The sequence below is a fragment of the Mustelus asterias genome, chromosome 2, assembly GCF_964213995.1.
Source record: "Mustelus asterias chromosome 2, sMusAst1.hap1.1, whole genome shotgun sequence".
In the NCBI taxonomy this organism is placed as follows: domain Eukaryota; kingdom Metazoa; phylum Chordata; class Chondrichthyes; order Carcharhiniformes; family Triakidae; genus Mustelus; species Mustelus asterias.
The window spans coordinates 25,915,666-25,933,509 of NC_135802.1; the positions used below are offsets into that span (position 1 = coordinate 25,915,666).

Genomic DNA, 17,844 nt, shown 5'->3' on the forward strand with positions numbered 1-17,844 from the left:
CTGAGGAGAGGGAAACATTAGAGGAAGGTTTTTCAGGTGAACTAGTGGAAGGGAGGAAAACAGCAGAGGCAACTGTTCAGATAGTTTTGATCTCAATGACAGCAATTGTCATGAGCAGTTGGCACTTATTGTTGGAGGTGATGGCGGAGGGGACAGGGGTTTAAGAAGATGGGTTTTGCACTAGATTACCTTTGCATTCCAGAATGATCCTGAAGTAGTGAGTTTTAGCAGGCGAGGGTAGGAAAAGTAAAGTTTATTTATTAGTCACAAGTAGGCTTACATTCATACTGCGATGAAGGTACTGTGAAAATCCCCTCGTCGCTCCACTCTGGTGGCTGTTCAGGTACACTGAGGGAGAAATATAGCATGGCCAGTGCACCTAACCAGCACGTCTTTGGACTGTGGGAGAAAACCGGAGCACCCGGAGGAAACGCACGCAGACATGTTCTCCACGAACAAACTCCACACAGTGACCCAAGCCGGGAATCGAATCTGGGTCCCTCGTGCTGTGAGGCAGCAGTGCTAACCACTGTGCCACCATGCCGCCCCTGATGACGGACCTGATGGTGTTTTAAGTGACCCAGCTAGATTTGTTCATATAAAAAGCAGGAATTTTTATCGTGGAAATATTTGACTTTTCACAAATATAGAGTTAGTTTTCCAGAGCTCAAGAAGTTCTTCAACACAAGTAATCGCATAGTATGCCATAAAAAACCCAGTTACACCTCATTAGCAAGGCTTAACGTTTGCAGAAGTTTTTAACTGCGACATTACATTATAGAAGAGGAAGTTCTTATCAGTTTATTTCCTTCTAATTGATTCTATCTGCAGGGACTTCAACAATACATCCTGTAGAAAGGTGTATAATCGTTGACAATGACTTTGGATTTCCACATTTAATTGCTATCTGTAGATTCTGGATGTTTCTGTCCATTTCCGAGGAGTAATGATGGTGTGCTTTGATAGTTTAATTGTCATTACTATCAGTAGATCTCGGCACTAATGCTGGTGTTAGTGCTTAATTAGTTTATTATTTTTAAGTAGAATTGACACTGCACTCCCATGGAGTTTAACATTTAATTTTATAATCAAAAGGTTAAAATCCCTGCAGAAATCAACAGTTAGAAATTTAAATTGGCCACGCTGCCTTCGATCTGCTGCTGTGCCAATGCAGCGATTTCTACTTTTTTCTAGTTGATTGTGCTGTAAATTTGCTATTGGAAACTTGATGAGTCTGTGGTCTAACTGAAGGCACTGGTTGCCATACTGACAGAATTGTCTCTCCGTTATCTTTGCCCGGATTTGATTTTGTAATTACATTTTTATATAATCATTCCATGTAACAAATCTTTTACAAATTATATACTGATAAATGATAAATTACCTGGGGGCTACTGCAATTGACTATTATATTTTAAAGGTGCATTGTCAATTAGTTTACTTTGTTCGACAGCATGAGTTTTGTTTTCAGAACGAGGAATATTATGAAACCCAATGTATGAAAACTAAAACTATGGCAACAGCTTGTAGGTGTATGTTTGATTGCAATGGCTATGTCTTGAGCTGAGGCAATTCATGAAACAGTTGCTCAGTTTTCCGAACAAATGAAATAAAATTTCCACAATGAAAAATATGTTTGTACTGAACAGAATAATGAAGAAAACAAAGAGAAGAAAAGAAGGTCTTCTGAATTTAGAGCTGAAGATTACGATCGACGGTACAAGGAGCATAAGGAGACTGGGCCTCATGATGGACATCGTGAAAAGCGAGGAAAAGAACCTGGTCAGAAAGCAGGAGTTGAAGAAATGGATAAGAGACACAGAGTGAGAAAAGACAAAGAATACAAACGGCATAAAGACAGTAAAGATTCTGCTGTGGAGTGGAAGGACAGAGAGTGGGAACACAAAGACAGAGAAAAAAGAGAAGACCGAGAAAGAAAACATAAACACAAAGTAAAGAAGGAAAGAGAAGACAAAGAAAGACAAGGGGATTATACTGAGGTAAAATTGTATATTTTCCCTATAATAAGCCAACAATATATCAGTGGTAAAGAGTGGATGCATTTTGGAGGATCAAATTTAGGCGTGAATTTTACTGCAAATGGCAGGACCCTTCAGAACATTAACATACAAAGGGATCTGGGCATGCAGGTCCATAGTTCCCTAAAAGTGGCAACACAGATGGCCAAGGTGATTAAGAAAGCATATGGCAGGCTAGCCTTCATCAGCCGGGGCATTGAGTACAGGAGTTAGAAAATTATGTTGCAGCTAATTAAAACTTTGGTTAGGCTGCATTTGGAGTATTGCGTGTAGTTCTGGTCACCACACCATCAGAAGGATGTGGAAGCTTGGAGCGGGTGCAAAGAAGGTTCACCAGGATGTTGTCTGGGTGTTGGCTATGAGGAGAGGTTGAATAAACTAGGATTGTTTTCAATGTAAAGATGGAGGCGGCTGAGGGGAGATGTGATAGAAGTCTACAAAGTTATGAGAGGCATAGACAGACAGAGAGTGGATAATCAGAGGCTTTTTCCAAGGGTGAAAGTGTCAATTACAAGGGGGCACAGGTTCAAGGTGAGGGGGAATGTTTAAGGGAGATATTCGGGGGACGTTTTTCCATGCAGAGAGTGGTGCCTGGAATACGCTGCCAGAGGAGGTGGTGGAAGCAGGCACATTAGCGACATTTAATGGGATCATGAATAGGGAGGAAATAGAGGGATATGGAGTAAGGGTAGAAGGTTTTTTATTAGTTAAGGTATCATGATCGCCACAGGCTTGGAGGGCTGAAGGGCCTGTTCCTGTGCTGTACCTTTCATTGTTCCTTGTTCTAATAAGCTAATAAATTCAATCTTTACGTTTAGAAATAGTAAATATGATAAAGTATGAAATAAGTGATCCATGCGAGAAGCATGTGCAAGAAATGACCTGAGTGTGTCTGTAATAGACACAAATTAGCCACTTTTTCATTGGCCATTCTCAATTTTGTAATATTTTCAGGTGATTTTTCTTACGTCCTTTTTCAAAATTTAATTGGTGGGTATTTTAATGTAAATTGTGCGAAGTTAATTGTTATCTATCATCACAGATGGACTGAGCACTTGGACAAATATCAGCTGATTAAAGAGAATCAGCATAGATTTGACAGTGTAGGCTATGTTTTACTAATCTCGTTGAATTTTTGAGGAGGTCTTTGGACTGATGGATGGTGGGAGGAGGTTCTAGGGAGTCTTGGCTATCTGGACATTTAGAAGATATTTAATATGATTCCTCACGAGATTATTAGCAAAAATTGGAAGAGCATGGTATTGGAGGTGACTTTGTGATATGGATATAATTAGTTAGGATGGGAGAGACAACATAGAGATTAAAGGGAATGTCTCTCTCTCCCTGCCATCCTGTAGATGTTAGGGCCATGGGTGCTCCTGGCTAATGTGGCTGATAGAAGAAACTTTCTGCGTATGGAAATAAATCTATTTTCTTTGCTTCTTGATGAATTATGTATGAATGCATTTGATCTATTGGCATTCACATTTTTTTTCCCCTGTGTGTTTAAAGGGGCAATTATGAGTGTGAGGCCAGTATGTTGTTCCCAATGTAGGATGTGGGAGGTCCTGGAGGCTCCTAGCCTCCCGGACGACCATATCTGTGCTGGGTGTGTTGAGCTGCGGTTCCTAAGGGACCATGTTAGGGAACTGGAATTGCAGCTCGAGGACCTTCGCCGGGTTAGGGATAGTGAGGAGGTCATTGACAGGAGCTATGGGCAGGTGGTCACACCGGGACCACGGGAGGAGGGTAACTGGGTAACAGTGAGGAAGGAGAAAGCTCGGTTGATGGTGAGCACCCCGGTGGATGTGCCCCTTAATAATAAGTACTCCTGTCTGAGTACTACTGGGGTGGACAGCCCACCTGGGGGAAGCAGCGGTGGCAGTGTCTCTGGAGCTGAGCCTGGCCCAGTAGTGCAAAAGGGTAAGGAAAGGAGGGTAGTGCTAATTGGGGACTCTACGGTGAGGGGGTCAGATAGGCGTTTTTGCGGACACAGACGGGACTCTCGGATGGTGGTTTGCCTCCCTGGTGCAGGGGTCCGGGATGTCTCTGGTCGAGTCCCAGAAATCCTGAAGGGGGAGGGAGAGGAGCCGAAGGTCGTGATGCATATAGGTACTGCTGACATAGGTAGGAAGAGGGAAGGGGTCATGAAAAGAGAATATAGGGAGTTAGGTAGACAGCTGAGAAAGAGGAATGCAAAGGTAGTAATCTCGGGATTGCTGCCTGTGCCGCGGGAGAGTGAGAACAGGAATCGGTGGAGAATGAATGCGTGGCTGAGGGACTGGAGCAAGGGACAAGGATTTGGGTACTTGGATCATTGGGACCTCTTTAGGGGCAGGTGTGACCTGTTTAAAAAAGACGGGTGGCACTTGAATCCCAGGGGGACCAATATCCTGGCGGGAAGGTTGGCTAAGGCTACTGGAGAGACTTTAAACTAGAAAGGTTGGGGGGAGGGAATCGAAATGAGGGGACTGAGAGCGAGGAGGTTAGCTCGCAAATAGATAAGGAATGTAAACAGGGTAAGAGGGAGGTTAGACGAGTGATGGAGAAGGGAAGTGCTCAGGCTGAAGGTCTGAGATGTGTCTATTTTAATGCCAGGAGTGTAGTGAATAAAGTGGATGAGCTTAGAGCGTGGATTGCTGCTTCGAATTGTGATGTGGTGGCCATTACGGAGACTTGGATGTCTCAGGGACAGGACTGGATGCTTCAGGTGCCGGGTTTTAGATGTTTCAGGAAGGACAGGGAGGGAGGCAAGAGAGGGGGGGGAGTGGCACTGTTGATCAGGGATAGTGTCACGGCTGTAGAGAAGGTGGACGCCGTGGAGGGATTGACTACGGAGTCTCTGTGGGTGGAGGTTAGGAACAGGAAGGGGTCGGTAACGTTGCTGGGTGTTTTCTATAGGCCGCCCAATAGTAACAGAGATGTTGAGGAGCAGATGGGGAAACAGATCCTGGAGAGATGTAGGAATAACAGAGTTGTCGTGATGGGAGATTTTAATTTCCCAAACATAGATTGGAATATCCCTAGGGCTAGGGGTTTGGATGGAGAGGAGTTTGTTAGGTGTGTCCAGGAGAGTTTCCTGACACAGTATGTGGATAAGCCTACTAGAGGAGAGGCTGTACTTGATCTGGTGCTGGCTAATGAACCTGGACAGGTGGAGGATCTCTCGGTGGGTGAGCATCTTGGGGATAGCGATCATAATTCTATCTCCTTCACGATAGCATTGGAAAGAGATAGGATCAGGCAGGCTAGGAAAGTGTTTCTCTGGAGTAAAGGGAAATACAGTGTCATCAGGGAGGAAATTAGACGGGTAAATTGGAAGGAGGCATTCTTGGGGAAAAGTACCGAAGGAAAGTGGAGGATTTTCAAGGAATGTTTGTCTGGAGCTCTGCATGACAACGTTCCGATGAGACAGGGGGGTGTTGGTAGGGTACGGGAACCGTGGTGCACGAAGGTTGTGATGAACCTGGTGAATAAAAAAAGAGAGGCGTACAGAAGGTTCAGAGAGCTAGGAGGTGTTAAGGATTTAGAGGAGTATACGGGATGTAGGAAGGAGCTTAAGAAGGAAATTAGGAGAGCGAGAAGGGGTCATGAGAAGGCCTTGGCGGGTAAGATTAAGGAGAATCCCAAGGCTTTCTACAAATATGTCAAGTGTAAAAGGATGAGATGTGAAGGCATAGGACCCTTAAAAGGTGAAGGGGGAAAAGTTTGTGCGGAACCGTTAGAAATGGCGGAGCTGCTTAATGAATACTTTACCTCGGTATTCACGGTGGAAAGGGATCTGGGTGGTTGTACTGCTGGTTTGCGGTGGACAGAAAGGATCGAGCATGTGGACATAAAGAAAGAGGATGTGTTGGAACTATTGAATGGCATCAAGGTTGGTAAGTCGCCGGGACCGGATGGGATGTACCCCAGGTTACTGTGGGAGGCGAGGGAGGAGATTGCGGAGCCTTTGGCGATGATCTTTGCATCGTCGATGGAGACGGGAGAGGTTCCGGAGGATTGGAGGATTGCAGATGTGGTCCCTATATTCAAGAAAGGGAACAGGGACAGCCCGGGAAATTACCGACCGGTGAGTCTAACCTCAGTGGTTGGTAAGTTGATGGAGAGGATCCTGAGAGACAGGATTTATGATCATCTAGAGAAGTTTAGTATGATCAAAAGTAGTCAGCACGGCTTTGTCAAGGGCAGGTCGTGCCTTACGAGCCTGGTTGAGTTCTTTGAAAATGTGACCAAACACATTGACGAAGGAAGAGCGGTGGATGTGGTCTATATGGACTTCAGCAAGGCGTTCGATAAGGTCCCCCATGCAAGACTTCTTGAGAAAGTGAGAGGGCATGGGATCCAAGGGGCTGTTGCCTTGTGGATCCAGAACTGGCTTGCCTGCAGAAGGCAGAGAGTGGCTGTGGAGGGGTCTTTCTCTGCATGGAGGTCAGTGACCAGTGGAGTGCCCCAGGGATCTGTTCTGGGACCCTTGCTGTTTGTCATTTTCATAAATGACCTGGATGAGGAAGTGGAGGGATGGGTTGGTAAGTTTGCTGACGACACCAAGGTAGGTGGTGTTGTGGATAGTTTGGAGGGATGTCAGAAGTTGCAGCGAGACATAGATAGAATGCAAGACTGGGCGGAGAAGTGGCAGATGGACTTCAACCCGGATAAGTGTGTGGTGATCCATTTTGGCAGATCCAATGGGATGAAGCAGCAGTATAATATGAAGGGTACCATTCTTAGCAGTGTAGAGGATCAGAAGGACCTTGGGGTCCGGGTCCATAGGACTCTTAAATCGGCCTCGCAGGTGGAGGATGCGGTCAAGAAGGCGTACGGCGTACTGGCCTTCATTAATCGAGGGATTGAGTTTAGGAGTCGGGAGATAATGCTGCAGCTTTATAGGACCCTGGTTAGACCCCACTTGGAGTACTGCGCGCAGTTCTGGTCACCTCATTACAGGAAAGATGTTGAAGCCATTGAAAGGGTGCAGAGGAGATTTACAAGGATGTTGCCTGGATTGGGGGGCATGCCTTATGAGGATAGGTTGAGGGAGCTTGGTCTCGTCTCCCTGGAGAGACGAAGGATGAGAGGTGACCTGATAGAGGTTTACAAGATGTTGAGAGGTCTGGATAGGGTAGACTCTCAGAGGCTATTTCCAAGGGCTGAAATGGTTGCTACGAGAGGACACAGGTTTAAGGTGCTGGGGGGTAGGTACAGAGGAGATGTCAGGGGTAAGTTTTTCACTCAGAGGGTGGTGGGTGAGTGGAATCGGCTGACGTCGGTGGTGGTGGAGGCAAACTCGTTGGGGTCTTTTAAGAGACTTCTGGATGAGTACATGGGATTTAATGGGATTGAGGGCTATAGATAGGCCTAGAGGTGGGGATGTGATCGGCGCAACTTGTGGGCCGAAGGGCCTGTTTGTGCTGTGGCTTTCTATGTTCTATGTTCTATATCCTCACTATTATTTTATTTATAGGAACAAAGTGGCAGGAGGAAAAAAGAACGGAGGTCTATGCAAGAAACTGCAAATGAAAGCAAACGGAAAGGGTAAATTATTATTGTTTTGACCTAATTGATAATTTCACTCTTAATCTCTACACAAATAAATGAATGCTTTGGTTCAGCGCCATCTTCATGATAAGAGTTTACTGTTTGCTCTGCTGTGTGGGGGGTCTTAATTGTGTTGTCCGTATCTTACCGGCAACGATTATCAGTTCAGTACAAAGAGAAGAGGAGGCAGTTATGTCTCCATTAGTAATTCACTTTATTATCGTTGTTAGGCAGTGTACATACAAGTCATACAGCTGGTTAGAACATAAGCATGCAGTTTGTATCAAAACTGTGCAATTTAAATTCACTCCCATTGGTTTCCATGATAATTCCTGAATAATCGCAGAATATGAAATGTTACCTGAGGGGGAAAAGCTGCACTGGCCAAGCATTCATCTTCCCTCTGGATGCTATCTCCACGCTTTCCTCTTCTGCATGGAAACCCTCTGGAGTTTCACTGCAGCTGGTCTGGGAGTCTTCATTCTTGTCCTGTTGTTTTATCTCTTCCAAGGTATGCTACCTCTTTGTTGGTTCAAATTTCCTTGTTTATTTCATACTTTTCCCTCATTGGCCCCCAACCCAAGGTCCTAGGTACAAAGAAAAGTACAGCGCAAGAACAAACCCTACGATCCTCCAAGCCCGTGCCAATCATGGTGCCCTAACTAAGCTAAAAATAACCTTCTGCCCTTAGAACATAGAACATAGAACATTACAGCGCAGTACAGGCCCTTCGGCTCTCGATGCTGCGCCGACCAGTGGTACCAATCTAAAGCCCCTCTAATCTACACTATTCCAATATCATCCATATGTTTATCCAATAACCATTTGAATGCTCTTAATGTTGTCGAGTCCACTACTGCTGCAGGCAGGGCATTCCACGCCCTTACTACTCTCTGAGTAAAGAACCTACCTCTAACATCTGTCCTATATCTCTCACCCCTCAATTTAAAGCTATGTCCCCTCGTGCTAGCCAACACCATCCGAGGAAAAAGGCTCTCACTATCCACCCTATCTAATCCTCTGATCATCTTGTATGTCTCTATTAAGTCACCCCTTAACCTTACTCGGTCCATATCCCTCTATTCCCTCCCTATTCATGTAGCCATCTAGATGCCTCTTAAATGTTGCTAATGTGCCTGCTTCCACCACATCCTCTGGCAGCACGTTCCAGACACCCACCATTTTCTGCGTGAAAAGCTTCCCCCACACATCTCCCTTAAATTCTCCCCCTCTCACCTTGAACCTGTGCCTCCTTGTAATTGACACTTCCACTCTGCGAAAAAGTTTCTGACTATGCACCCTGTCTATGCCTCTCATAATTTTGTAGACCTCTAGCAGGTGTCCCCTTAGCTTCTGTCTTTCCAGTGAAACACAAGTGATTGGATGAATTAGATTCTAGATTAAAAGGCCATTTAGTGTCAGTGATTGGCTGAAATCACAGCATTTACAAAATAAAGCCATTTCTGAAAAGCTACAGGATTACCTCATTGCTCTCTGGCTAAATAAGGACTTGTGTCTTACAACATTTCCTTTGTAACGAAGTAAGCTTAACCAGTTCAAGCCAGTTTCAAGCTTCAGGTTACTGCAGTTCAAGTAGAGTTTGCAGACTTTGAATGCTGCTCCTTTTCAGTCCTTGGCCAACAGTATTAAGAGCTATGTGTTCATTTGGGTAATCCTTGAATATGTGCTTGCTATTTATGTGCCTTTGAGCCAGAATCTTGATGTATTTGTCATCATTGAGAGCTATTCTGTCCATTTGCAATTTTCAGGGGTTTGAACTTGTTTACTTGGTGCCATTTTTAGCAGGACTACACAAAATAACACCAATTCCCTGTGGGAAACAACTTTGCAGGTCAATACTTGCACACTCATTTGGCACTCTTCGTGATATTAGTGAGGAATGTGATACATAATATGTGCTATGTGAACATGTTTGTCCCCCTTACTCTTTTCAGTTTGTCGCCAAAATTACTTATCGTGCTGGCCATTAAAAGGCAACGTGTGTGTGTAAATTTAAATTTACTTTATGATAAATTTAAAATCTCCTCTTTACCCTTGAGAACATTTAACATAAGGATGCTATATTGACTTTGGCACCCTGAGGTTAGGGAAGAGATAATTGCTGTTCTTGATTCACTCCATGTCACATAAGTAGTTGGTTAAATGCATTGAATGCAGCAAAGGCCATGGGTCGAGACAACATTCCAACTGTGGTACTACAGAGTTGTGCTTCAGAACTAGCCGAGCATGTAGCCAAGATATTTCAGTATTGCTTCCACCCTAGGAAACATTGAATACAGGAGTTAGGACGTCTTGTTGAAGTTGTACAAGACATTGGTAAGGCCACAGTTGGAATACTGTATACAGTTCTGGTCACCCTATTATAGAAAGGATATTACTAAACTAGAAAGAGTGCAGAAAAGATTTACTAGGATGCTACCAGGACTTGATGGTTTGAGTTATAAGGAGAGGCTGGATAGACTGGGACTTTTTTTTCTGGAGCGTAGGAGGCTGAGGGGTGATCTTATAGAGGTCTATAAAATAATGAGGGACACAGATCAGCTAGATAATATATTTTCCCAAAGGTAGGGGAGTCTAAAACTAGAGGGCATAGGCTTAAGATGAGAGGGGAGAGATACAAAAGTGTCCAGAGGGGCAATTTTTTCACAGAGGGTGTGGAACAAGCTGCCAGAGGTCGTAGTAGAGGCCGGTACAATTTGTCTTTTAAAAAGCATTTAGACAGTTACATGGGTAAAATGGGTATAGGGGGATATGGGCCAAATGTAGGCAATTGGGACTCGCTTCGGGGTTTAATAAAATGGGCGGCATGGACAAGTTGGACCAAAGGGCCTGTTTCCATGCTGTAAACCCCTATGACTCTATTGCTACAACACTGGCATCTTTGTGAAAAGATGGACAATTGCCCAGTTATGTGCTGTTCACAAGGACCAAGGCAAAGCCAATCCAGCCAGTTACTGCCCCATCATTTTCATTCTAAAGTTGTTAAGTTGACAATGTTTTCAAGTGGGAGTAACCACCACGCAGTCCTTGTGAAGATGAAGTCCCGCCTTTACATTGAGGATACCTCCCATTGCCTTGTGTGACACTACCACTGTACTAAATATGATAGATCCAGCAGCTCGAGACTGGGCAGCCATCAGCAGCCGTGGGCCATCAGCAGCCGAATTGTACTCAACCACAATCTGTAACCTCATGCAGCCCTGCGATATCCAGAAGTGAATAGTGGTAGATAATTAGACAACTAATTGGAGGAGAAGCCTCCACAAATATCCCCATCATCAATGGGGAGGAGCTGAATGCATCAGTGCAAAAGGTAATGCTGAAGCAGTTGCAACAACCTTCAGCTATAAGTGTTGAGTGGACCATCTTGGTCTCCTCTGGAAGTCCCCAGCATTACAGATGCATATACAATAGTACTGAAGACCTGTGCTCCAGAACTTGCTGCGCCCTAGCCAAGCTGTTCCAGTGCAGCTACAACACTGGCATCTACCAGGCAATGTTGAAAATTGCCCAGGTATGTCTTGCACACAAAAGGCAGGAAAAGTCCAGCCCAGCCTTTACCCTTGATCATCAGTAAAGTGTTGGACGGGGTCACAAACTGAACTGGACTAGCCATATAAATACTGTGGCTACAAGGGTAAGAGTCATGATGTGGAGATGCTGGTGTTGGACTGGGGTCCAACTGGGTTAAAACTCTTACTGTGCTACAAGGATAAGTCAGAGGTTTGGCATTCTGCGGCGAGTCACTCATCTCCTGATTTCCCAAAGCCTGTCCACCATCCATAGACACAAGTCAGGAATGTGATGGAAGACTCTCCACTTACCTGGATGAGTGCAGCTCCAACAATACCCAAGAAACCTGACAGCACCCAAGACGAAGCAGCCTGCTTGATTGACATCCCACTCACTTCCTCCATCACAATGCACAATGGTAGCAGCATGTCCCATCGACAAGATGTTGGAGCTCACCTGGACTTCTTAGACAGCAGCTTCTAAACTCACAACTACCTAGAAGAGCAACAGACATATGGGAGTACCACCACCTGGTGTACCTACACCACATGGACTGCAGCAATTGAAGGAGGCAGCTCACTACCACCTACTCAGAGGCAAGTAGGAATGGGCAATAAATGCTAGCTTAGCCGGTGGTACTCGCTTCCCATCAATGAAATTTAAAAAAAAAATCTTGTAAATAAAATTTTTCCTCATGTCACCTTTAGTTCTTTTGCCAATTACTTAAATTGGTATCCTCTGGCTCTCAACCCTTCGACGAATGAGAACTGTTTCTCTCTACCTGTTCTGTCCAGATTGTGCATGATTTTGAATATCCCTATCCAATCTTGACCTCTTTTTCAAGGAGAGCATCTCCATCTCCATCTTTTCCAACCTGTCCTTGTTGCTGAAGTTCCTCATCTTTGGAACAATTTTTCTAATTCCTTTCCGCACTCTCTCCAATGCCGTCACAATTTTCCTAAAGTATGGTGCCAGAATTGAGCTCAGTACTTCAGTTGAGGCTGAGTCAGTGTTTCTTTCAAAACTGAACTCTGTGCATCTATTATTGAAGTGTAGGATCCCATATGTGATATTAAGTGCTTTCTCAACTTGCCTTGCTACCTTCAATGATTTGTACACATGTATCTATAGGCCCCTCTACTCATGTATTCTTTCAGAATTCTATCCTTTTTATGTCATCTTGCCTCATTCTTCCTAGCAAAATGTATCACTTCACACTTTTCTACATTAAATTTAATCTACTATGTAGCTGCCCATTCTTCCAACCTGTCTATACCATCTTGAAGTCTGCTGATATTGCCCTCCCAACTGTAATATTTCCAAATTTTCTGTCACCTGCAAATTTTTAGATGTTGCCCTGCACAGACCTTCATCAGTGATCTCCCTCCAACACAAGCACTGGGATGCTTCCTGATGATTACATCTTATTCAGTATCAATCACAACCCCTCAGATAGTGACGTGCATTCAGCAAGACCTGGACAACATTCAAGCTTGAAATGATGAATAACATTTGTGCCATCTCCAAGAGGAGAGAATCTAACCACCTTGACATTCAAAGGCCTTACCAATGCTGAATCCCCAGCATCAACGTCCAGGCAGGAATATTGACCAGAAGCTTTACTGGACCAACCATATAAATACTGTGGTTACAAGAACAAATCAGAGTCTGGAAATTTTGTGACTACTAATGTGCCCTGTAATTTCCCAAATGTCCACAATCTATAAGGCATATGTCAGGGGTGTGATGGAGTCCTTCCACGTGCCTGGATGAGTGCAGCTGCAACAAACCCCTGAAGCCCAATACCATCCAGAACAAAGCAGTGCTTAATGGGCACCCTCGCCACTATCTTAAACATTCATTCTATCACCAGTACACGTTGGCAGCAGTGTGCATGATCTACAAGATGCACTCCTTCACAACGCCTTCAAAACCAGAGCCTCTGCCATCTAGATGAACAAGCATGTAGTAGAAGCATGGGGTCACCACCATCTCCAAGTTCCTCTCAAAGTCACACACCACATTGGAACTTTATCACTGTTCCTTCACTGTCACTAGGTCAAAACCCTAGAACTCCCTCTGCAACAGCATTGTGAATGCATCGTACAATAACCTATGAACGCAGTGGTTAAAAGGGTAGCTCACTGCCACCTTCCCAAGAGCAATTGACAATGAACAATAAAGGCCCAGCCCATGAATGAATAAAACAAAAATCATTGCTCGCTGATTCCTACCAAAGATGTGTGTTTGTAGATATCAAAGTAAAGAGAGAATTGGGTTCAGCTTTTTACTGTGCCTCTACTGCCCCAATGGTTGATCAACATGCTGATGCTCATTGGTTAGGGTTCAATATGAAATCTGGCTTCTTGAGAGTGAGATATCAGAGACATTTGGAATCTTTGGATGCAAACCCCAGTAAGAAATCATTTCGGAGGAAAAATTAACAGATAAAAGAACACAAATGTTGGGATTAACTTTGTCGTGTCGTGTTAATTTTATTTCTATTGTTCTTGCAATGTGTTAGCATCTTCTACCATCTTCTCGAGGCCAATTAGAGATGGGCAATACATACTAGTCTAGCCAGCGACGACCACGTCAATGAATAAAAACAAATCTATAACAGAGCTTGAACTCAGTAATATGAAGGAACTGAATTAGCATTTCATCGAAGCTGATCCATTCTCAGAAATAATATCAATTAATGCGACTTCAATTCCTTTGGATTAATGGGGAGGCTGTAATGTATTGTACTTGGATTTCCAGAAGGCATTTGATAATGTGCCACATACAAAGTTGATGTAGAAACTAAAAGCTCATGGTGTAGGAGGTTTACATATCAGCATGGATTGCTAAGAGAATGCATAAATGAGTCTTTGTCGGATTGTAAGTAGTCTCACAACACCAGGTTAAAGTCCAACAGGTTTATTTGGTAGCACAGGCTTTCAGAGCGTTGCCCCTTCTTCAGGTGAGTGAAAAGTTCAGTTCACAAACAGGGCATATACAGACACAAGCTAAATTACAAGATAATGGTTGGAATGCGAGTCTTAACAGGTAATCAAGTCTTTACAGGTGCAGACAATGTGAGTGGAGAGAGGGTTAAGCACAGGTTAAAGAGATGTGAATTGTCTCCAGCCAGGACAGTTAGTGAGATTTTGCAAGCCTAGGCAAGTTGTGGGGGTTACAGATAGTGTGACATGAACCCAAGATCCCGGTTGAGGTTGCCTTCATGTGTGCGGAACTTGACTATCAGTTTCTGCTCAGCGATTCTGCGTTGTCGTGTGTCGTGAAGGCCGCCTTGGAGAACCCTTACCCGAAGATCAGAGGCTGAATGCCCTTGACTGCTGAAGTGTTCCCTGACAGGAAGGGAACACTCCTGCCTGGTGATTGTTGAGCAGTGTCTATTCATCCGTTGTCATAGTGTCTGCATGGTCCCGCCAATGTACCATGCCTCGAGACATCCTTTCCTGCAGCGTATCACGTAGACAATGTTGGCTGAAACAAACAGATCAACCACGATCCTGTTGAATGGTGGAGCAGACTCGAAGGGATGAATGGCCTATTTCTGCTCCTGTTTAATATACCCCAAGACACTAAACCCGTGGTGCTATATTAAAATATACATTGAAATAGAAAAAAGACAAAAAGTTAATCACAATTCTTTGAATCAGTTTGATTTGTTCGAAAGGAACTTTTGATAGTGATGCTGGTGTGTATGCAATTTATAACTTTATTTTTGCATCTATTATATTTATTTTTAGGAGTACAAAAGAACAAATTGATAGTCAAACGAAACCAACAGAAGCCCTCACACAAGAGGTAATTTTCCATGTTAATTTCTTAGGCTGATAACTACATGTTAGATTTGGTGGATGAGTAATATTGCTGAAAAGGTTATTGCTTTTTTTGGCCTAGTCTGACACACAAGCCTGTTTGGTCTGTCACACAGTGAGAAAGTTACCAAAGTCATTCTTTCACATTCCTGTCAGAACTGGTAATTAATGATCTATCTTTGGATTGCTGTACTTCCTTTATCTACACGCTGCCTCTTACTCATTTGCAGGCATGGGATCAATTTTCATTTTACAAATACCCAACAGCTTTCTACTTTCAACTCTCCATCATCCTTCTTGACCCCACAACTTGTTCTGTAAGACTCCTAAGTCTAGAAGTCGGGAATGTATCCAAACCTCCTCCGATTGAATGTTGGGAAGATTGAAACCATTATTTTTGGCTCTTATCATTTATGTCATAAATACTGCTCTCTTCCAGCTAATTCTCTCTCTCTCTCTCGCTCTCTTCCCCACCCCTGACTAGTCCTTTGAGCTGAACTAGATCATGTCAAACCTTGGTGGTGACTTTTTCAATGCAGAGCTGAGATTGAAACTCCACATGTGATACAGCACCCTGTTTACTTATCCAGAATGCTGTCCACTTCCATCCACACCTCAACCTTCCACTTCTGAGACCCTTTGAACGTTTTATTTCTATTCAACTTCTCTAATATCTTCCTCAAGGGGGTATAGTGGTAATTTAGTGGTAGAAGACTGGTAATCCTGAGGCCTACGCTAATGTTCTGGGGACCTGGGTCCAAATCCCACCACAGCAGCTGGTAGAATTTAAATTCAGTTGATAAATCTGAGATATAAATCTAGTCTCGGTAATGGTAACCATGAGATGATTATAGATTGTCATAAAAACCCATCTGGTTCACTGCTTTGCTTTAGGGAAAGGAAATCTGCTGTTGTTACCCAGTGTGGTGTACATGTGACTTCAGACTCCTAGCAATGTGGTTGACTCTTAACTGTCCTCTGAAATGTTCAGTTTAATGGCATTAGGGATGGGCAACAAATGCAGGTTTTGCCAGTGACGACCATATCCCATGAATGAATAAAGAAAAAAGTTTTCGACCTTCATCTGATTCTAAGTCACTTACATTGGCAGAAATTCCTCAACACATTTAACTTAAAATCCTTGCCTGTGTCTTCAGATTCTTCCATGACTTCACCAATCCCATTTTCTTTCAAATATCCTCTGGACTTGCAATCTGGAAACCTTTTGCAAACTCTGTTCCTCTGATTCTGACTTTTTATACATCTCCCCTCATCATTGATCTACAACCGTCACAATTCTTTCATGACCTTTTTTTTTCAATCTTTAAAAATCTCTCCAAACTCCATCTTTTCACCAAACCTCCAGTCACTCCACCTATCTATTTCAATGTTCCTTTGTGTCTCTTATTCTCTAAAGTGCCCTGGGCAATTTTTACATTAAAGGAGCAGTACAGATGAAAATTGTTGTTCATTGTTGCAATAGGAGGTGAAATCTATTTATTTTTCCATTTCTAATTTTCTTTCCTCAAGGTGTTGACTGCTACCGTTTCTATACTGATTTTTCCACAACAGATGTGGTTGTATCAGTAGCAGACTGCGCCTTGTATAGAAATTTATGTCAGCCACTCATTCATTGCAATTGGATCTAAGTGTTGCACGAGATTATTTGCATCAGGATCATGACACATCTGGCAGTCTTGTCTCACAGTAACACATTATGTTCCTGATAATGTTCTGGACCATCTGACAGACTGTTTTGTGTTGAACTTCGCAACAGTAAAAATAATTAATTGGGGGGAGAGCCAATTTCACTGGGGTGAGAGCAGACCTATCCAGGTTAATTGGAATCAAAGATTGGCTAATGTAATAAATAGGCTCCCTTTAAAGTGGAGATAGAGTCGAAATACGTTCCCATCAGGGCTAAAGGTACGAGAATCAAAGTCAGATCTTCTTGGATGACAAAAGAGATAGAGAAGTAAACTGAAGTAGATAAAAGGTGCATATGACCGATGCTAGGCTGATAATACAAGTGCGAAGCAGCTGAATATAGAAAGTTCAGAGGTGAAGTCAAGAAAGAAAATGAGCAACAAATGAGAAGAGACTGGCAGCCAACATAAAAGGGAATAAAAGTCCTGACAACTATTATTTTTTGTTTCCTGTCACTGAGCCAATTGCTTACTGCAATCGCCTGGATCCTACAAGCTTTAATTTTTAAAAACCAGCCTGCAACGTGGGACCTTGTCAAAAGCCTTTCTAAAATCCATGTCAGCCACGGATAGATCACATCAACTGCATTACCTTCATCAGTTCCTGTTACCAGTTCAAAAATTTTAATCAAAAAATCAATCAAGTTAGTCAGACACAGTCTTCCCTTAACAAATTCATGTTGACTGTCATTGATTACTCCTCCCCTTCTAAGTGACAGTTTATCTGTCAAAATTGCTTTCAATAATTTGCCCAATACTGAGGTTAGACCATTTGGCCTGTAATTATTCAGTCTATCCCTCAACTCCATTTTTAAACAAAAGTGCAATGTTAGGAGCCCTCTAATCCTCTGATACCACAACTAAATCCAGTGAGGATTGGAAACAGTGGTCAAAGCATCTGGTATTTCCTCCCTGGCTTCTTCTAACCGTCCAAGGTATATTTCACCCAATCCTGGTAATTTATTCATTTTCAAGGATGCTTGTGTTTATCACCAATAATATTCCTCACACTTTCTTAACTACTATGTTTCTGGTGATTAGCTAAAGAACCAGAAACAATATGAGCAAAAAACTCCATACAGGTTAGAATCTGGGATGCACTGCCTGAGATTATGGTGGTAGGAAATTCATCTTTGGCTTTCAAAGAAAATTGGATAATGAAGTGAAGAGACAAGATTTGCAGAGCCAAGGGGTAAA

General features: G+C 43.3%; 1 protein-coding gene across 3 annotated transcripts in view; it reads left to right on the forward strand.

Moving 5' to 3' along the window:
- dync2i1 (dynein 2 intermediate chain 1) overlaps positions 1–17,844 on the forward strand; it is a 95,083-nt gene that overhangs the window by 20,742 nt on the left and 56,497 nt on the right. For all 3 annotated transcript variants that reach the window (XM_078232585.1, XM_078232595.1, XM_078232606.1), the window contains exons 5-7: positions 1,650–2,000; positions 7,504–7,574; positions 14,870–14,927. In XM_078232585.1, the coding sequence (XP_078088711.1) occupies positions 1,650–2,000; positions 7,504–7,574; positions 14,870–14,927 (480 nt within the window). The remainder of the gene's footprint in view (positions 1–1,649; positions 2,001–7,503; positions 7,575–14,869; positions 14,928–17,844) is intronic.